This window comes from Candoia aspera, chromosome 5 (assembly GCF_035149785.1).
Source record: "Candoia aspera isolate rCanAsp1 chromosome 5, rCanAsp1.hap2, whole genome shotgun sequence".
Classification (NCBI taxonomy): domain Eukaryota; kingdom Metazoa; phylum Chordata; class Lepidosauria; order Squamata; family Boidae; genus Candoia; species Candoia aspera.
Genome location: NC_086157.1, coordinates 40,623,028 through 40,645,767, shown reverse-complemented (window position 1 = coordinate 40,645,767; position 22,740 = coordinate 40,623,028). Strand labels below are relative to the sequence as shown.

Sequence of the window (22,740 nt, the reverse complement as noted above, 5' to 3'; positions counted from 1 at the left end):
GCAAAATGGGGAAAGAAAACACTTGTGATCATGCACCATTTCCTTTATGAATCACAGAACAGCTTAATTGGGTATAGTTGACTGGAAGTTTGCAACCATTCTGGTTCATCTCTCTCTGGAAAAGGTTGCTTTGAAATAGAAGCAACATCTTCAGTGCTCTTAAAAGTTAGTCTTGAAATACTGTACGTGCCCAGAGCACTGTGCTTTCCAAGGAAAGGAAATTACAACTTTATTTTAGCCTGGCTTTTAAACCATATGATACTGGTCAGGCATTTAAGTCATTGTTTCAGAAGACAAATTCTGTACTGCTATCTTGTATTATGAACTCTTTAAAGCCATTCAAAATGAATTCCATTTTGAATCTAAATTATTTTATTCATTACACTTTTCCTTTTGATTAAAAAGATGGTCAAAGAAGAGAACCAATTCAACTCATAATTCTAGAAGAAAGGTTCTACAAAGCTATTTAAAGTAAGAATATAGAGAGCTATTGCTTCAATCTTTTTCCATGGGATCCCCATCTCCCATTCCATTCCATTTTCAAAGATTTGTTTTTTTAAAGGTCAATTCAAAGATCATAAAAATATTGCCCAAGCTTTCAAATTCTCCAGTCCTTTTGAAAATATATAGATGATTCATCAGATGCAGCAATAGAGGCAAAATAAAGTGGTTGATGGCTAAATGTATTGATATATAAATTCATGTAGTCACCTTCTTAAGATTAAATGTGTTTTGTCCACAGATGGTTGATTTTCCCCAAGAGTAATTTATATCTGCCTTAATTCTTTGCACTGTATCTGTCCTCTGGGTATGTGAATGGATAGTTTTTAAATATAAAACAATTATTGTGAAATTAATAATACCTCCCTACCAAGAATCATTTGTATCAAATACCTCCAATATGTCTTTATCTTGAAAGCTATTATTTGCTTTCCTATATAATGCTTTTTTGAGAAATAATTTTTTAGTCAGTGGGACGTATTCCTATCTAAATGGGTATATGACTACATTCTAAATGAAGCATGAATAGAAAAATGTTGATTTATGGATGTTGTCGTAGTTAAGCTTGAAATGAAGTATAGTGGTAGTGTTAGCCTTCTAGTGTTAGACTAATGGAGCCTGGTGCTACAAGGCAGCAGCAGTTCATCCAATCCATTTTTTCCAGGACTATACAAACCTTTTGAAATAACATGCAGAGACAGCCAGGAACAACTTCCAAAGCAGCTGTGGAGCCTGGAAAAATATGCCTAAATTTTCTAAACAGTGCTTTGTACACACTCCCACATTTTTCTTTTTCAGAGGATTTGTGCAGCCCTGTTATTTCCCTTAGCAGCACTCTGTTGCAGCCATGCACAGCTCCATTCAATAGAAGCTCAAGCAGTGTGGGAGTAAAGATTTTAAATGTTCTCTGCTGCTTCCAGTTATTTTGTTTTACTGTTTTGTTTTGATTTCTTGTATAGGCAGATAGGCTGGTACATTATAGTTTAATTCTTCTTTTCAGGGCTATAATTGTTTCATATTGTTTACAGCTACCATGTTTGGTATAAAAAGGGAACACCTATTCAGTGTTTTCTTCATAAAATATTTTTATGTCCTACTCAACCCCTCTTTGAAAATACTGAAATATATGAAGAAAATAGAACCAACCCTCTAACTGGAGTATAATAATTCTAAAAGAAATAGAATAATATGGAAAGAATTTAAATTAAAAGAAACAAGTTGCAACATTGGAAAGTTCTTCGATTAAATGTATGTTTACAATGTGTTGATGGTGTTGTCTATTTACCAGTCAGTACTATATATTGCTATTGCATTACTAAAGAGATCATGATATATATGGAAGACTGTATGTATTTAATGACAAGACAATAGCAATTGTCTTTTTTCTTAGTCCCCTTTTCGGGAGAGATGGGCAGTGATAGAAATTTGAAATATTAATTAATTAATTCAGTTAAGTGCCATTTCTTCTTTTCTGGTAGTAGAGACTATTGACATGCTCCATTTTTGTGATACAAAGTATTTTGCAGTCATTTATTAGGGAAATTTATAGAAACCAGCAACCATTTTCCTTAGCAGGAGTCCAAATTCAGTTAATAGTAGAACTGATTCAGAAGCTAGAGATATTTATTCTTTAACATCATTGCCCTGGAAAGGATAATTTATTGTCCTTTATTTATTTAAACAGAAGTGTAGAGTACTTGTCTATAAGATGCGTATTGCGTGAAGCATGTTTATCACATAAAATGGGAGTTTATCCCTCAAGTTACATACAAACAAAAATAAATGCATGCATCAAAATATTTTTAAAATGTTTATTAAATTGAATAAACTGTTATTACCTTGATAAAATCCTATATTGTTATCCCAATATCCAGTTTATTTGCAAATCGTGTCTATGGAGTTGCTGTTCTTTTCTTTCTTCTTTTTAATATTATACTCCTATTTTGCTGATAGTTCAAGATCTTTAATAATAGATACAATGTTAATTATTCCATACAGAATAAAATGTATTCAAGCATTCATTTTCTAATGCTTAACCACTGTTGCAAGTACCTAATATATTTCTGGTTTTTAAGAACTATTTTTTCTCTTTTAAATTTATTTGCAATTTATAGAATTATAGAAATAATTAGGTATACTTTAATTCTCTCATAGCAACATTTAATGTGAAATCATTACTATATTAGCTCTTTTAATTTTATTCCCTTTATGAATTATTTCTTGCATGGAATTCACCATTTTTAACATACCAGTTACTGCTTTCGCCACCCCAAGACTCAGTTCCTGAGAAGTCCTTTCACCAATCAGTCACTTATAGCTCTGTGCCATTTGTTTATATCTAAAACTGGAGTATTTGAATTAATGTCCATCATTTTACTCCTTTGCCATTTTGAAGCCTTTTTGCTCAGTTTGGACAGATCCTTTGGGAGCTCCTATAGATCTTTTTTTTGGATTTTACCACTATGAATAATTTGGCATCACTGGCAAACTTCACTTCAGCACTTACCCCTAACTCCAGTTCATGTATTGGCAAGTCAAAGCACTAACGTGGGTTTTAGTAAAGATTCAGAGGAAGGGGATAAGTCCCCTTTTCCACAACTTCATTGTATAAAGTGTCTGTTTCTGACCATTTCAAGTGTATAAGAAGTCCTGTCAATTTATCCCGTTGCTGCTGAATTTGCTTAGGAGCACTTGGTGTGGGATTCCCACCCCCCCCCCCGAAGGGTTTTGAAAGCCCAAGTATACAGTATCTGTTGGATTATTATCAACATGCTTGTAGATTACCTCAGGAAATGCACAGAAGGTTAGTGAAACAAGAATCTACATGGTAGCTAGTGACTTGTTGAAGGTATTCTTGAACACAGGCAGTATACAAGGAGGTGACATCTGTTGCCAAATTCATTTTCATATCTGCCCTAAGTAGGCTAGTAAAACGTGAGCACTTATTCATTGCTGGACACACCATTGTCCAACAGTAAGTTCACTCACAAGAAATACCTTTGTATAAGGATTAGTTCTTGCAGAACGCATGCTCTAAGCTTGACTCTTTCATTAATATTGTCACAATTTACGGGTATTAAAGTGACCTGTAATTTCCTGTATCTTTTTAATCAAATCATCTGTTCTCTGATGCATATTTTTGTTAGAAAATTAGCAGTTTCCTGTTTTTTGTTCTTTAAGGACCTCATGCAAATACTGTCTGGATGAAACCAAATTACTTAGGAGAGTCTGTTTCTTGTCTGAGCAAAAATGATTTTCACAAATCATTGTGCATGTGTCATCTATTTAGATCATGCACTGGAATTCTATAAGAATATGTGATTTATCTATCCAAAAGGATAGTTCTTTACTATATTTCATTGTAGGGAATATGGATTGTGGGAAAAGTGATAGACTTTCTGATAGAAATAAAACCATGGCTGAACAAGTTGAATGTGGAGGCCATTTACTTCTCTGTACTTTTTTGGTTCAATAAGTGCTCATGAAGGTAACCAGAGCTTTAATGGAGTTACTAGCAGAATAGTTTAGATGCAGTCCTGTTTTATTAAATGAGGGCAGAGACCTATTTTAGAATGGGTGAATGGAAAACAAGGGTTGTCCCCCCCCCAATTTTTTAAAGATATATCAGAAAACGATGAGTTCTAGGCCTCCCTTAGGCATGAGAGCCATCTGGGTGACTTTGGGTCAGTCACTCAGTCCAACCCACCTCACAGGGTTGTGGTGGGGAAAATAGGAGACAGGAATATTAAGTACATTTGGAGCCTTGAGTTGACCATGTGTGTATGTGTGTGTATTTATAGATAGATATAAAAAAGCAGGATAGTAATAGTAATAATAAGGGCAAGGATTTCTATGACATGTCATATTTTTTCTGGAACCTTTATTTGAATTTATAAGTAAGTTAAAACATGTTTTAGAGTAATCTGGTGAGAATTAGATGCTTTTTATTCTGCCTGAAAAGTCATATTTTGACTTTTTAAAGCTGTTATGTCATATTTCTGCTTAATTTTGTAACAAACATCATATTTTGGTCATATTTTGGTCATTGGCAACCCTCCTGATAAGCCAGCAAGTTTGAGCCAGCAAAGAAAGTGAGAATTTGCCTGTTGTTTTTTTTTCTTATTTGCTCCCCAACTCAGGGAGAGGTGTGTGTGTGTGTTTGTGTGTGTGTGTGTATGAGAGAGAGAGAGGTAGGAACAAAGGCTTCTCCCCTGACCAGGCCTTAAAAAAAGGTGAGAATTTGCCTGTTTTTTTCTTTTTATTATTTGTTCCCCAACTTGGGGCTGTGTATTTGTGTGTGTGTGTGAGAGAGAGAGGGAGAGAACTTTTTTTAAAATGACTTCAGCAGGCAGAGGCTTCTCCCCTGATTAGGCCTGAAAAAAAGAGTGAGAATTTGCCTATTTTTTTTCTTTTTTTCATTTGCTTCCCAACTCAGATATGTGTGTGTTCGAGGTGGTGGGGTCACATGAGAGCTGCAATCTGATTTCAGCATGCCTTAAAAGTAGATGATCAGCGAGTGTGAAATTACGGCATCTTGTTCAAGAATTTGTGGAGCAGATCTTCAGCAGCAATGGTGATATTTTGTTTTGTAAATTGTGTGAAGTTAAGGTATTGCCCCAAAAGCGTTTTAATCTTTAACAACATTGTGACACTGCGAAACACAAGAGTTGTTTAGCAAGATTTACCTTCAATGAGAACAGGCAATGTCTCCTCTTTGAGAGAGATTCTTCTTCAACTGCAGGTTCATCAAATACCCAGTCAGAATTTTGTAAGGATCTCTGTACAAATATTCCCAAATATTCCCTTAAGGAAATTAGGTAGTAGTAGCCTCAGGCATTTTTTGGAGAAGTACACCAGTCACCCAATTCCAAATGAATCAGCTGTAAGGAAAAATTACATCTCTGCCTGCTATGAAGATGTGTTAGCAAAGATAAGATCTGCTGTTGACAACAATAAGATATGGGTTTCAATAGATGAAACGAGTGATGTAAACGGAAGATATGGAGACAATGTTATTATTGGCACTCTGAAATGTGACAAGCCTGGTGAAGTATTTCTTCTAACATGTGAAACTACAAAAAGTAAACAATTCCACTATTGCTATGCTCTTTGACGATTCTATGAAACTACTCTGACCGGATGGTGTATATAGGGGAAATATCCTTTTCTTTGTAACAGATGCCACTCCATACATGACTAAAGCAGCCAAGGGACTTAAGCTTCTTTATCCAAAAATGATCCATATCACATGCCTTGCACATGGTATACACAGAGTGGCCGAAGAGATTCAAAGCAACTATCCTGATGTAGATAAGATAATTTCGAATGGGAAAATACGTTCATTAAAGCTCCACTTCGAGTACAAAAGTTCAAAGAAATTGCTCCTACTTTGTCTCTCCCTCCCCAACCTGTCACGACACGTTGGGGGACTTGGCTGGATGCGGCTATGTATTATTTCACAAACTATGCTTCCTTGCAGTTGATAGTTAAAGAATTTGACTGTTGAATCTTCCTCCATCAAGATTGTGCAAGATTCCTTTTCTGAAACCTTGGCTGGAAACTTAGCATATATAGGATCTCACTTCAATGGATTATCAAGAGCAATCACCCGCTTTGAAACTGTAGGAATGGAACTCAGTGATGCCCTGCACATTGTAAAACAAACTGAGAGTGATTTAAAGCAAGGAAAGGGGAAAGTGGCTCAAAAAATTAGTGATAAACTGCAAAGAGTGCTGCAATCTAATCTGGGTTATTCAACACTTTGCAAAATAAGTAATGTTCTAAATGGACTTGAAGCAAAATTTGAAGACTTCAAGCCAGAATTTTCTCCAGATGAGTTTGCTTTTTTCAAATTTGTTCTTTTAACCTCTTGTGATGTCGAACAGAGTTTCTCCAGATACGAGAACATACTGGTGGACAACAGAAGGAGTTTCGAGTTTGATAACTCAAGATGCACTTGGTCATCTAATGCAATTCTGCTGTTAATGAAAACTAATCCGGAGATGACCATTTTGCTCTCAAAATGTTCATTTGATTCCTTCAATACTAGCACTTCTGCAATGGAAGTGAAGAAGAATACACCTTTTAATTTGTGTGTGTGTGTGTGTGTAAGCACAGATTTTTAAAAATTGGGTGCTAATTTCAGAAAAAATTGTAAAGTCATATTTTTGCTTTAAAAGTCATATTTGCTGTTTAATTGGTCATATTTAAACGGTTTTAAGGTCATAAATGCTTGCATATTTCTAACATTTTTAGGTCATAGATTAGTCTTAAAGATGTTTTAACTTATAAATTCAAATAAAGGTTCCAGAAAAAAAAATGACATGTCATAGAAATCCTTGCCCTGCTTATAAGGTTGTGAAGGGAGAGTAGCTGAGATTTGACTAAAGGCTTATATTTGTATTGTATGCTGCTCCAGATGTTTCAGATTACAGCTTCTGTCGTCCCAAGGCAGCATGACTGACCTCTTCTGTTGACTTGACTGTACTTTGCTTTTTGTTGATGTTCCATCCATAAGAAAGGGCAGTCTGTGTGTGGTAAAGAACATTTGAATACAAATGTAGTAAAATGTTTACCTTTATACTAGATAATAGGAAGTGCCTGGGAGATTGGCTAGCATAAGATAATACGTTCAAATTGTGGAAACATCTTGTCCCTCTTTGGTTTTTTAAAATATGATAAAGTGAGGAAATTGATGGTTCTAAGATTTGTATTTGCAGTGAGCTGAGATTTTCATTATATAGTTCATTTTGATTGTTATTGTTAAGCAGAGATCAAAATATTGCCCTCAGCAGGGGACAGTACAGGTTGCTGTTTTCATGGTAACTTCAACAAAAAAGTTGTTGAATTTCTTTTAAGTACTCTCAGGTACTCAGACAAATGTACACATGCTTTATCTTCTACCTCATTTCCCCATCACAGAAATTATTAGCCTGATGCAGGTATAGCATATGTAGCAGCTGTATTTTGTAATCTACAAGATACTTCTAGGATCTAGCAGTCTCCACTCAAAGTCACCTTGCAAAAAGCATAGTTCAGTAGTTGATTCTTTGCCAACTGTATTTTGTTGTCAGTGGCATGAAAAGAATGATCTGTGAGCCTGTCCTCGAGATACATTTTGGCAACAGTAGCCAGGAAAAAATCCAATGCATTTCTATATTCCTTCTCAAGAATGAATCATACCCCAGTGTTTATCTATATGGATTGGCTGCAACATTCATAGCATGATAGAATGGAAATATTTTTGTGAGGCTACACCTTTTTTGCTTCCCCTCAGTACCTGACAAAGATGTAATTGTGCTGCTTTTTATGAAAGTATTTCCTAGATGGAATGACAAAAGCTTTTCAGCACAAATGATAGAAATATAGGTGCATTTGCTGCTATAAACATTGATGTCTGTGCAGAACAATGACATTCTGAATTAAATTGATTTTTAGAAGAACAGAGGATAATTTGTCAGTGTTTGTTGCTAGAGTTTCCATTTTTAGATTTGGGTGTTGTCTATTCTTGGACAAATTTAGAATCAGAAGGCAGAGCAAAAAAAACCCCCCAAAAACTTATGCTAGATCATAAGCATTTTCAGTTGTGGCTATTTGTAGGTGTAAATACTTATATTGCAATTAGTTTTAAGTTTTATTTAGAATGGATCTTGAATAAGTGCATTTTCCATATTTTTCTAGCTTTTCTTTCTATAGATCTATTAAGCATTTTGAGGTCTTGCATCATCTCTTCTTATCCTAGAAGAACATATACAGTATCATTGATGGCTGAATGAGATTTGAGTTTTACAACTTAAGTTTTATTTGTTGTTTGTTTATACAATTTATAGGCCACCTCACTCCCCGTTAAAAAGTAAAAAAAAGACAAAAAGACCACGAGTACTCCTAAGACAGACATATACTGTACATATACATATACTGTACATATACATATACCTAGAGCCTCCCAAGTCCAGATGGGAGATTCCACAGAAGGTCATGGAGAATAACAGGGCTAAGATCCTGTGGAACTTTCAGATCCAGATGAACAGGCAGCTACTGGGCAATCAACCGGACATCATGGTAATAGACAAGGACCAGAAGACAGCGGTGGTGATAGATGTAGTGATGCCAAGTGACAGCAACATATGGAAGAAGGAGTATGGAAAGCTGGAGAAGTACCAGCGCCTGAAGGAAGAACTAGAGAGGATGTGGAAAGTGAAGGCCAAAGTGGTCCCATGGTGGTAGGAGCACTCGGGGCTATGACTCCTAAGCTGGGAGAGTGGCTCCAACAGATCGCAGAACCAACATCAGAGCACTCTGTCCAGAAGAGTGCAATGTGGGAACAGCTAAGATACTGTGTAGAACACTCAAACTCCCAGGCCTCTGGTAGAGGACCCAAGATTGAGGAAGACATATACCATAGGGGTGAGAGGGGATTTCTTTTTTTATCCCTATCCAGCATGAGCTGAAACTTTACCATACTCCAAAGCTGAGAGAATAGGCAGGTCTTTAATCATTCCTGAACATAATCAGAGTGGGAGCAATTCTCGGGGGGGGGGGGATATCAAGGCAGGCACTGTGACAGAGAAGGCATGGGAAGTGATCCAACATACAGCATACAAAAGCTTCCTTGTGAATATTTTGTTTGTTTGCTTGTTTATTAACAGAGAAAAGCAAATTTCTTAATCTCATTTACAGGCATGTAAAGCAATCTGTGCAATAACTGCTTAAGGCAATTCAAGTGTGATTTCTTCTCCCTGCCCCTCCTCCCTTTGCCTGAGTGATAAAGCAGTAGGAATGTGGCAGTGATTTATTGGTAGTTGCACCAATAAATATAAGTCAAGTGTTTGTGTGCAAAGTCTTTAGCTTAATCTTGTGACTATTTAGGTATATAGCATCTCAGCCAGCCCCTTGCTTCTTAGAGCTGAGCAAGAATGTTAATTACACTGGCTGACATTCTTTCTCAGGCTGACAGGACATGGTCCTCATCCTTCAGCCTTCCCTGGAAAAAAGTCATTAGTGTTAACACTGCCTAGAATCCAGTTTGGTTCACCAGCCATCTAACCTTTTTCTTCCTCAAACTCTCTTTTAAAGTCTTGTGAGCTGCTTCCTTTTTTCTTGCCACCCCAATAGTTCCCTTTTCCTGAGAGAAAGCTTCTGTCTGGGAGAAAAGTGTGTTACCAGTTCTTTCCCAAACCTGTTTTATAATTGAAGAAGACAGCTTACCTGTATGGAAATTTTAGTGACAGGATAACAGACAGCGCTTTGCTGCTACACACTGCCACAGTCTTCAACAGAGAAAACTTAAAACTCCTGCTTGGAATTGTTCTTAACTGATAAAGCATTTCACAATACTGTAGGCATTTTACAAATAAATAATAAATAGGATAGGTCCGAAAGTCCTAATGGTCTTTACTTTGAAGAGTAGAATTTCAAAGTGTGGCTGAGTGTAGCATCTGCATTACAATCTAATTCTAATATGCAATTTATTATGATGGATCTCTATATTTTGAGGCCCACTTTTAATTTTACCCACAGAGACCAGCTAGAACAAAGAATTAAAAGAGGCTTATTAATTAATTGCATTTGTTTTGCATGCTGTCTTCCTTCAAAGGCATTCTGAGTAATTTGCATAGACATACATTTTGATCATAGAAACAAATGTGAAGTATATTAGGCTGAGATACATTGATTATCTTCTGAAAATCTGAAGCTGTATTTATGTATATACATGAATTTTTATACTACTGTGCTCCCAAGATTCTCTGATTTTACAATAAAATTGCAAGTATAAATGTATAAATTGGATATTAATCCAAGAAAAACAGAAGCCTAGATGCCTTGCAATCATAACAACAGTATTAAAGGTCAATTGCTGAGCAATGACTGCAACAAAACCATTATCTGGACTCTGTGGAAAGGAACTCGAGAGATACTCTGACACACTTCGGTGGGAAAAGTGTTCCACAGCAAGGGGGCTGCTACAAAGGATTGTCTTCATGTTAATGTCCCTTTGGTGTCTCCAAAGGGTAAGAACCATAAGTATACCCTTTGTGCTTGCACCCAAAGGCTAGACCAATTCAACCTGAAGGAGGTTCCTAAGGTATCCAGAGACCAAATTATACAGGGGTTTATGGGTCAAAATCAGCAGTATATAGCCTCGTCTCACTCCTTTGCCAGCCTGGAACCAGTCTGTTTTGACATGTTTTATCCAGACTGTGACTTCACAACCTGTGTATAGGTTTCACATTAGGACAATGAGATGTTTTGGGATTCCCATTTCTCTAAGCACATCCCATCTTTTGCTATGATCAACACAATCAAATGTCTCTACTGTACAATGAAAGAACCACACATTGACTTATTTTTGTATTCTTTGGGTTTCTCAATTATTCAGTCTACATCAGCAATAACGTCTTGTATTCCTCAGCCTTTTTAAAGCCACCCTGAACATCTGGCATCTCTAATCTGCATTGAATGATCCCAAGCATTATTTTGCTAGCATGTAAAATAAAACTATTGTATGATAGTTTGTTCTTCAGCAAAGGATTGTTACCTTGTCGTGGTGCTGGAGCTTGAGCACCTCAATGATGCCATGAGCTAAACCGTGAAGGGCCACCCAAGACGGGAAGGTCATGACAGAGAGGTCAGACTAAATGCGATCCCTGGGGAAGGTAATGGCAACCCACCCCAGTATTCTTGCCGTGAAAACTAAATGGATCAGTACAACCAGAGATATGTCGGTATACCATCGGAAGATGAGACCCCCAGGTCGGAAGATGGTCAAAATGCTACTGGGGAGGAACAGAGGATGAGCTCAACTAGCCCCAGACGTGATGACGCAGCTAGCTCAAAGCCGAAAGGACGGCTAGCGGCCGACGGTGCTGGTGGTGAACGGCGAATCCGATGTTCTAAGGATCAACACACCATTGGACCTGGAATGTAAGATCTATGAGCCAGGGCAAATTGGATGTGGTTATTGGTGAGATGTCAAGATTAAAGATAGACATCCTGGGCGTCAGTGAACTGAAATGGACTGGAATGGGCCACTTCACATCAAATGACCACCAGATCTACTACTGTGGACAAGAGGACCACAGAAGAAATGGAGTAGCCTTCATAATTAATAGTAAAGTGGCTAAAGCAGTGCTTGGATACAACCCAAAAAACGACAGAATGATCTCAATTCGAATTCAGGGCAAGCCATCTAACATCACAGTGATCCAAATATACGCCCCAACCACAAATGCTGAAGAAGCTGAAGTAGAGCAGTTCTATGAGGATCTGCAGCACCTACTGGACAACACGCCTAAAAGAGATGTTATTTTCATCACAGGAGACTGGAATGCTAAGGTGGGCAGTCAAATGACACCTCGAATTACAGGAAAGTATGGCCTGGGAGAACAAAATGAAGCAGGACATAGGCTGATAGAATTTTGCCAAGACAATTCGCTCTGCATAACAAACACTCTCTTCCAACAACCTAAGAGACGGCTTTATACATGGACTTCACCAGATGGACAACACCGAAATCAGATTGATTACATCCTTTGCAGCCAAAGGTGGCGGACATCTGTACAGTCTGTAAAAACAAGGCCTGGAGCTGACTGTAGTTCAGATCACGAACTTCTTCTTGCACAATTTAGGATCAGACTAAAGAGATTACGGAAGACCCACAGATCAGCTAGATATGAGCTCACTAATATTCCTAAGGAATATGCAGTGGAGGTGAGGAATCGATTTAAGGGACTGGACTTAGTAGATAGGGTCCCGGAAGAATTATGGACAGAAGTTGGCAGCATTGTTCAGGAGGCGGCAACAAAATACATCCCAAAGAAAGAGAAAACCAAGAAGGCAAAATGGCTGTCTGCTGAGACACTAGAAGTAGCCCAAGAAAGAAGGAAAGCAAAAGGCAACAGTGATAGGGGGAGATATGCCCAATTAAATGCAAAATTCCAGAGGTTAGCCAGAAGAGATAAGGAATTATTTTTAAACAAGCAATGCGTGGAAGTGGAAGAAGACAATAGAATAGGAAGGACAAGAGACCTCTTCCAGAAAATTAGAAACATTGGAGGTAAATTCCAGGCAAAAATGGGTATGATCAAAAGCAAAGATGGCAAGGACCTAACAGAAGCAGAAGAGATCAAGAAAAGGTGGCAAGAATATACAGAAGACCTGTATAGGAAGGATAACAATATCGGGGATAGCTTTGACGGTGTGGTCACTGAGCTAGAGCCAGACATCCTGAAGAGTGAGGTTGAGTGGGCCTTAAGAAGCATTGCTAATAACAAGGCAGCAGGAGACGACGGCATCCCAGCTGAACTGTTCAAAATCTTGCAAGATGATGCTGTCAAGGTAATGCATGCTATATGCCAGCAAATTTGGAAAACACAAGAATGGCCATCAGATTGGAAAAAATCAACTTATATCCCCATACCAAAAAAGGGAAACACTAAAGAATGTTCAAACTATCGAACAGTGGCACTCATTTCACATGCCAGTAAGGTAATGCTCAAGATCCTGCAAGGTAGACTTCAGCAATTCATGGAGCGAGAATTGCCAGATGTACAAGCTGGGTTTAGAAAAGGCAGAGGAACTAGAGACCAAATTGCCAATATCCGCTGGATAATGGAAAAAGCCAGGGAGTTTCAGAAAAACATCTATTTCTGTTTTATTGACTATTCTAAAGCCTTTGACTGTGTGGACCATAACAAATTGTGGCAAGTTCTTAGCGGTATGGGGATACCAAGTCATCTTGTCTGCCTCCTGAAGAATCTGTATAACGACCAAGTAGCAACAGTAAGAACAGACCACGGAACAACGGACTGGTTTAAGATTGGGAAAGGGGTACGGCAGGGCTATATACTCTCACCCTACCTATTCAACTTGAATGCGGAACACATCATGCGACAAGCTGGGCTTGAGGAATCCAAGGCTGGAGTTAAAATCTCTGGAAGAAACATTAACAATCTCAGATATGCAGATGATACCACTTTGATGGCTGAAAGCGAAGAGGAACTGAGGAGCCTTATGATGAAGGTGAAAGAAGAAAGTGCAAAAGCTGGCTTGCAGCTAAATCTCAAAAAAACCAAGATTATGGCAACCAGCTTGATTGATAACTGGCAAATAGAGGGAGAAAATGTAGAAGCAGTGAAAGACTTTGTATTCCTAGGTGCAAAGATTACTGCAGATGCTGACTGCAGTCAGGAAATCAGAAGACGCTTAATCCTTGGGAGAAGAGCAATGACAAATCTCGATAAAATAGTTAAGAGCAGAGACATCACACTGACAACAAAGGCCCGCATAGTTAAAGCAATGGTGTTCCCTGTAGTAACATATGGCTGTGAGAGCTGGACCATAAGGAAGGCTGAGCGAAGGAAGATCGATGCTTTTGAACTGTGGTGTTGGAGGAAAATTCTGAGAGTGCCTTGGACTGCAAGAAGATCCAACCAGTCCATCCTCCAGGAAATAAAGCCAGACTGCTCACTTGAGGGAATGATATTAAAGGCAAAACTGAAATACTTTGGCCACATAATGAGAAGACAGGACACCCTGGAGAAGATGCTGATGCTAGGGAGAGTGGAGGGCAAAAGGAAGAGGGGCCGACCAAGGGCAAGGTGGATGGATGATATTCTAGAGGTGACGGACCCGTCCCTGGAGGAGCTGGGGGTGTCGACGACCAACAGGAAGCTCTGGCGTGGGCTGGTCCATGAAGTCACAAAGAGTCGGAAGCGACTAAACGAATAAACAACATGATAGTTTGTTAAACTATCAATGTTAAACTTCTTTCTTTGGTACTGGAATTTAGACTGACCTCTTTCAATCTGATGGCTACAGTGTGGTTCTCCAAATTTGCTGAAATAGCTTGGTTAGAACCTTTACTGATTCTTCTTCTGTTCCTTCCATATTTCTGTAGATATTCCATCAAGTTCTGTAGCGTTTTGACTTGTTAATGATTGGAGTGCTGGTATAATTTCATCTTCTTTCCCAAATGAAACTGCTTCACAGTTTGGACTCAAAACTTTTGCTTGAAGAGCAGCTAGCAGCTGTGGCCAAGAGGGCATTTCACAACTTCATCTTATGTACAAATAATAACTATTCTTGGAACAGGAAACATTATTTACTGTTAATCATATCTTCATCACCTTTCCATTGGACTATTACAACACACTCTAAATGGGACTGCCCTTCAAGAGCATTCAGAAGCTACAACTGGTCCAGAGTGTAGTAACTTGAGTAACTCTGGGCACACATCAGGGCAATCATAATAACACTATACTTAGCTTCCAAGGACAATTCAAGGTGGTAATTATCATCTTTAAAGCTCCTTTATGGTTCAAGGCCTGAAGTAATGGTATGTGGGAAAGACTTTTGGAGATGGGGCAAAGAGATGCTGCCTAGGGAACAGTCAGATAACAGATAGCATAGCCCTTAGCTGGATACTGGGAAGAGCAGGAGGCTAAGAAGGTTACGTGGAAGAAACCCTACCTAGTTTCTTGGGCAGTAAAGGTGACAGGAGAATTGTACTTCCAGACTTGCACGATTGATGTCAGCCTTACCGGGTACACCAAACAGGAAACACAACCAGATAAGCTTTACTGTGAAGCTACATTAACAGAATCAAGTCTGTATGCCTGAAAGTACGATTCTCCTGTCTCCTTTACAGCCCAAGAAACTAGGGAGGGTCCCTTTTAAGCTCCTGCCCTCTCCAGTATCCAGCTGCGAGCTATGCTGTCTCTTATCTGACCACTCCCTAGGTAGCATCTCTTTGCCTTGTCTCCCAAGGTCTTTCCCACATACCATTACACCTGGTTATCAGTGGGACCACCTTCTCCCAGTAACATCTTCCCACCTGTAATATCCAATAAAGTGGGCTCTCTCATGTTTGTTTGTTTATTTTTATCCCACCTTTATTTTTATAAATAACTCAAAGTGGCAAACATACCTAACGCTCCTTCCTCCCCCTATTTTCCTCACAACAACAACCCTGTGAAGTGAGTTGGGCTGAGAGAGAGTGACTGGCCCAAGGTCACCCAGCTGGCTTTCATGCCTAAGGCAGGACTAGAACTCACAGTCTCCTGGTTTCTAGCCCAGCACCTTAACCACTAGACCAAAGTGACTCTCTTAACTAAAGATTGCTATCTACAGGGATCACAGGAGCATGCCTTTTTATTTGCTGTTTCCTTCCCTTGGAAAAGTACATTCAGATGTCCCTGTGCCTGCTGATATTCAAAAAATCTATAAAGATAATTGTTCTATCAAATCTTGGAGCAGGGTTGTTACGGCAGTTCCTCTGCATAATGAGTAGGAGGGAGGTTGGTTTTGAATGTTTGATTTTGGTTAATGCATTTATTTTTTTGTGATTTATGGCTTGGGAGTTTGATTAAATTATTTTGTTTTTTAACTAAAATCACGGATTTGGGTGACTGACTGCCATCAGTTGAGTAGGAGAGTCTACAAATAAATATAACAAACTTGGTTTCCTGGAAAAAAAATGGAAGCAAATCTTGATATGTGATTGTGAAATATATATAGGTTCTGAAATTACGAATGGCCAGATAGCGTTTTTGCAAAGGTGGCCTTTGCTGATCTTGAAAAGCTAAGCAGGGTCAAATACTTGGATAGACTGGAAAGTCAAAACCACATCCTGGGAGAAGGCAAATTACTTCTGTAGTGTTGCCCTCCAAAAAACATGAATTTTTCTATGAAATCAGTAGGATCAAGCTTGACAAAACAAATATTACTTTACCGTAGTAACCCAAACTGACCAATGTATTTTCTTAAAGGTACCTATAAAGACATATGGCTGCATATTTAAAATAGAACCTGGGGAGGGAGGGAGGGAGGGATCTATCTATCTATCTATCTATCTATCTATCTATCTATCTATCTATCTATCCATCTCATTAGATTTTGACAACACCCAACTCCAAGACAATTCTGGGCAGCTTACAATTTAATACAAACAACAAATTATAAAATATAAAACATGAAATATATAGAAAAAAAGACATAGCCTGCAAAAATATACTACTCTGTGCTGCAGAAATTTTGCAAGGCTACAAATAACATTTCAAATAAATTGGAAAATTGTATAATTTTCTAATCAGAGTACATGTAATTTTGTTTTGCTTGTCACTGATTTGTAATTTTTTTTCCTCTCTCCTTCAGTGGAATTTTTATACTGTGATTTGGCTTCCATGAAGTCCATATATCAATTTGTTAAAGAGTTTAAGGCAAAGAATTGCCCACTTCACGTCCTGATCAATAATGGTGAGTTTTTACTTAATGCTTTGGGGCGGGGGGATGAGTGTTTGTTTATTCAAATCCATGCTGTTCCTTGAATGAAAATAGTTTATAGCCCTTTTAAATTTTCAGCAAAATTATGTAACTAGTTGCAATATAATTGACTTTCTTGTACCTTTTTATGCTAAAACACTTGTACAATTAGCACCTCTTCCCCACACCAACTTTTTTGTTATTTCTCTGTAGAGTCCCTCCAAACGCGTGCTCTAAATTGTAGACAGAAAAAAAAAGTACATAGAAATAATTGTATCAGTTATGCTTAGCTTATTTCAGATAACCTATGTTCTACCTATTTCTTCTTCCTGGAAATTCACAATTTCACAATTGTATAGTATATTAACAAGTTACATTGCTTTTGCAAATTTTCATATATATATATATATATATATATATATATATATATATATATATATAGGTTGCTTATTTTGTTTAGTTTTGGGGGTCTCTAAATACAGGTACTATAATGTTTGCTAATAGGGAACTTTATGTCAAAATGGAACATGAAATTATCTTGGCATTTTGGGAAGAGAGTTGTTGCTTTTGATATCTATGGTGGCAAAAATCCACCTTTTCTGACTACAGTAACAGATTTTAGTTAGAATGCAACTAATGAAGTGAGCTGCAGGTCATGAAAGTTTCTGCTTTTTAATGAAATGTGTTAGTCAAAAAACGTGCTATCAGACTCCTTCTGAAATTATCTTGGGAGAGACTACCAGCCCAAACAATAAAATCATAATGATCAGAGCATGGCCATCTGTGGTTGATTAGTATGATTGGTGACTCCAGTTATGTATTTTCTTTTCGTGCAATCCATTCCACAGATACTGCACACGGTTTGTTCAAAACATACAGTATATTCTGAATGATGATTTATGGAAGCTCACTGACAAAAGGTTCATGATTCATTGATTTAATTGCAGCAAATGAAGTTTGACCATGTGAATAACCTCAGAGTAGTAAAATATTAAAACTTAAACTTTTTTGGAGCATAACGCAACTGATTTAAAGTGATAAATATATATCATATAGGTTATATTTCAGGACTATGTTGCCATATCTTTTTATTTCTGATTTATTCAACATATGAATATTTAGTGCTGAGGCATGTAAAATAATGTTGTCCTAAGAAAATATGACTGGCCAAGTATGCATTTTGCTTCAAGAACCTACTTTATGCTGCTAATTAAATATTCAGAGTAATAAGTAAGCAAAATATTTAACAATATTGCATGATCTCCTTTTTTAAATGAAAAACCCTTGGCTTTTATTGATTTTTTTTCTTCCCGCTTTAATAAACAAATGGACACAGGTATTACTCATCACATAATCTTGCTTTTGCTATCTCAAGCTGTTATTATTGCCATTAAGATTACTAGAAGGACAAAACAAAGAGCAAAAAGAATAATCCTTAGGCACTGGAAAAATACTTTAATTTCAGATATAAAGGATTGGATTCAGAGATGTGTGCCTTAGCAATTTTTTTTAAAAAATTATACATTCAATTAATAAAAATGCACATTATCTTATAATATAAGAGTCACTGGAGATGAGGCAGGCCCCCTCACACCTGACCTTCCAGAAGGCCCTGAAGACATGGTTCTACTGTCTCGCCTGGGGTGGGAAAATGAATAACCATTCTTGGGGCTCACACACTAGAGTCCCTCCCACCAGCCTGGATTTTATATCTTTCTTGGATTCTATTTATTTACTGTATTTTTAATAACTCTTTTTATGAGATTTTAATGTTTATATTTCACGCTTGATTTTATTGTAAACCGCCCAGAGTCCCTCTTTTGGGGGAGATGGGCGGTGGCTAAATTTGATTAATAAATAAATAATAAAATAAATAATATAATCTTTATAAAAAATTCTTGGACAGGCCTGGTCAATACTGAAAGCTTAGTATTTGTTAAAAAACTTACAAGATCAGGTGAATTCGGGATATAGTTGTAATAAACTTTTTCCTTGTTTGTTTGCTTTTTTATGTATATTCTTATGTAATGGTTTTCTTTCATTTTGTTTGTTTGTATGGTTAATTGTTCAATTTTATTTTATTTTACATTCTTTTAATTTTACATTCTTTTATGTTTGTTTGACTCTTATAAAGAGCCAAAGCTCTAGTGATAGAACATTGGCTGCATTTGAGTGACTATTTTTTTCCCCTTTAATCCCTCATGGAACTCCATCAAGTTCTCATGGAATCCTAGGTTCCATATGTTTGAAAAACCCTGATCTCTTGGGTATAATTTTGCCTGGATTATTTCTCAGTTGAGTTCTTGTAAGATCGTGCTTGCATCATTAGTGATAGTATTAAGCTGTCTTTGTTGGTGGCTTTTTCAGTTTCCTTCATTTTTTTCAAACATCAGGATCTTTGTGTGTGTGTGTGTGTGTATAATTCAAAGAAGATAAAAACTAACAAACTGTAATAGACAATAAAGAAAACAAAGTTAGAGACACAGAGAGAAAAAGACAAAAATACAGGAAAAAAGAGAGATAAAAAGAAATAGAAGAAACTTCCAATTTCCTTTGCAGCAGATACAAGTATAATTACAAGTAAGTTATCTCTTACTCTATGGTTACAAAAAAAAGAGCTCACTTTTCCCTATTATCTATTTTTTTTTCTCATCACTGAAACCACAAATCATTAGTGCATTTTTGTTCTGTTTCATGCAGAAAGTCTCTAAGCAGTTTCCAGTCAGCCATAAACGTAGATATTGTCTTTTCTCTAATCAAGGAAGTCAGTTTAGCCAATCTGTGCAAGTTCCATCATCTTCACCAGACATTCCTTTATTGTGGGTAGTGTCAAACCTCTCAACTTTTGAGCATATAGTAATCTTGCTGCAGTTGTCATATATAAAAAACAAAGTTCCATGACTTTTTTCTAGCTGTCTGTCCATTAATCCCAAAAGAAAAGCCTCTGGTTTCAATTCTTCATTAGTCTTCTGAATTAGTGTATGTATCCTATTTTTAAAACTTTTTTACATGTCCACCATACATGATAAAATGTCCCTTCATGTTCACATTTACAGCATAAATTCGAAGTACCTTTATACATTTTAGACAATTTCTCTGGTGACAAATATCAACAGTCTATCATTTTATAAAAATTCTCTTTAAAACTAGAACATAATGTAAATTTCAGTCCTTTCAACCACATATTTTCCCATTGATCCATTTCTATATTATAACCAAACTTTTTAACCCATTTTATCATATTTATTATATCATGTTTTTTCACTTGTTCTTCTTATGTCTCAAATTTCAACAAAGGTTTGTGCATTTTAGAAATAACATAGTCATCATTTGTACATAATTGTATTTCAAACTCAGTCTTACATTGTTCAAAACCATAAAATCTTTTATCCACTTTAAACCTTTATTATAATTGTACACAGGAAAACCATTGAGAAGTATATTTTATTTATTTATCAAATTTGTCACCGCCCATCTCCTCCAGATATCCTTCTGTCATCAAATCTTCTCTTGAATTTATTTTACAATCCCCTTGAGAAAATTCTAGTGTATCACAATAAGTTAACCATCTATGTTTACTTACCATTTTTAATCTATAAAATGCTTCTTGTGCTGAAGGCCACAAAGGTGTTTTCAGGAACAACTTAGATTTGTATTTATTCCATACTCACAAAATGGCCTGCCTGACATAATGCTTTTAAAAATCTACATTAACCTTAGCTTTGTCATACCATAGATATGCATAAACATCAGGATCTTCGTCAGTGCATTAGTCAAAAATATTTAAGCTTTAGCTTTCATTATTAGTGTTCATAGACAACAGTCTTATTTTACTTTATCTAATACTTTATGATTTGTTCTTATTGTTCTCCAAGATATTCTCAACCATTTTTGCCAGCATCAAAATTCAAAGGCATAAATTTTCTTTATTCAATCTTTCTGATATTCCTGCCTTCAAAGACATCTGGCCTTGACAATTGTTGTTGTTAGTGGGTATCTCTGCCCTTTAATCTTTGGTCTATATCTGTCTTGGTCTTTCACCCAAGTAACAGATCTATCTCTATTTCATGGTTTCGATCACCATTCTTGTGAATTTTTGAGCCCATTTTCTAGGCTCTGATTAATGTCATTTTCCAGAATTAATTCAATTAACTGTAATTCAATTAACAAACCTTTGTATTATCAGTCATTTTAGATTATTTTTGTATAGTTCTTCCATATATTTTGGCATCTCTTTTTTATATCTTCTTTCTCTAGTAGATATTTGCCTTTTCTGTCTTTTTTATTAGGTTCATCTTTGCATATCAGGGTTCCTTGATTTCTATAATTGCCTTCAATATTTTTTTTGCCCTTCTGACCAGTTTCTTTGCATAGCCTACTATTCTTGATGGGTTCGGTAACTCAGCATTTAGTTGAGCAACCCTTCCTTTGCCTTTGTTGCTTTTCTGCTTTCTGCCTGTCTTCTTCTGTTTTCAGCATATGAGCAACCAGCTAATTCACATTCTTTTGCTTTTTGCACTTTGAGATATTTTTCTTTGCTTCTTTAATTAAGTCACAAATCTCAGTCCACCGTGACAAGTTGTTACAAGTCACCATAGCACTATTCATCTTTTGCTTTCTCTGCATCTCTGGTTGGAGACCTGGATCACTAATATTGACCAGCTTGCCTTGGATTCACATTGAGATCATTCTGTCATTCTGGGGATGTAGCCAAGCACTGATCTTGACACCTGTTGTGTTGTATGATTTTCCATGGTAATATATCGGATGCTCCTCTGATGGGAAGTCACTCATTGCACTCCATTTCAGTTTTCTGATTGTCAAAAAGTCAGTATTCAATCTTGACATTTATACTTCAGTGTCATAGGGTTTTGTGTTCAAGATTCTGACATTCCACGTAACAATGGTATGGATATTTCTGCAGTATTCAATTTTTCTTTTGCCTCTGGGCACAGTGGATTATTTCTGCTTGTTAAAGGCCATTTGATTTTCTTGGGAGAATGCTGGAATCCATTTCTTCCTCCAGTAGAAAAGGAAATTTATCCCAGTGTAAAATTTGCTTCACCTCTAACAACAGTGAACAACCAAGGAAGGAAAATTTACACAGTTTCATTAAGCAGGTTTAGGTTGAAGGAAAAAAGGATTAGATTACAGAATCTTGGAAACTAAGTAAGATAACGTTGATCCTCAATCATTAATGAGTACATCAAGGTGGAATCTGTGTGAGTTGAATTTGTCTCTTCTAGATCTTTTAGCTGATAGATTTAGGCATTATGAGATATAGCTAAAATGTTCATGTATTCTCATTTGCCATTTGAACAACTTCCTGTCCTTTCCCAGATTCCAATCTTACAGCTGCCCTTGCTGGAAGTTCCTACCCTGCTTTTTGGGGATTTCTGGAAAGTGATACTGTCTTTATGTACCATTTACATAGCACATTAAAGAACGGGATTGCTGGATTCCTCTGCCTCCCTCTTCCCCTTTGTTTTCCCCACCAATCATTTTCCTTAACAAGGGATGGGACTACAAAAAAGAAGATGAGTTTTATGGATGAGTAGGCTGTCAGGTTTAGCCATCTGGCAAAACCAGCTCCTACCTTTGTGAAAGTGTTTTGCAAGAACTTAACAGTTGATTAGTGGTGGTGAGGATTGTTCCATGTGTGTTTTAATTAATAGGGGATAAATCAGTCAGCCAACCATTAAATTAAGAAATTGCTTTTGTGATCCCTTAAACATATCTGTGCCTGCCATGTCTGCATGACTTAAATTTCTAGATTTATCTGCTTCAATGTCTGTTCTTCAATGTGATTATTACAGTTGTTCTGTTTATTATTGATGCAATTATATGTTAAAATCATATAATCAATCATGAAATACCCTTTGTCTCTTTTATGTAAAGTACACATACACAGATTCATTGCTTTATAATGATTCTAATAATTTAGATCTATAAGGTGCTAATTTTTAGTTTCATATCAGG

General features: G+C 36.8%; 1 protein-coding gene across 1 annotated transcript in view; it reads left to right on the top strand.

Annotated features, from left to right (window-relative positions):
* ZBED1 (zinc finger BED-type containing 1) overlaps positions 1 to 22,740 on the top strand; it is a 124,605-nt gene that overhangs the window by 45,337 nt on the left and 56,528 nt on the right. Inside the window, exon 4 of the mRNA XM_063305044.1 lies at positions 16,654 to 16,755. Within this exon, the coding sequence (XP_063161114.1) occupies positions 16,654 to 16,755 (102 nt within the window). The remainder of the gene's footprint in view (positions 1 to 16,653; positions 16,756 to 22,740) is intronic.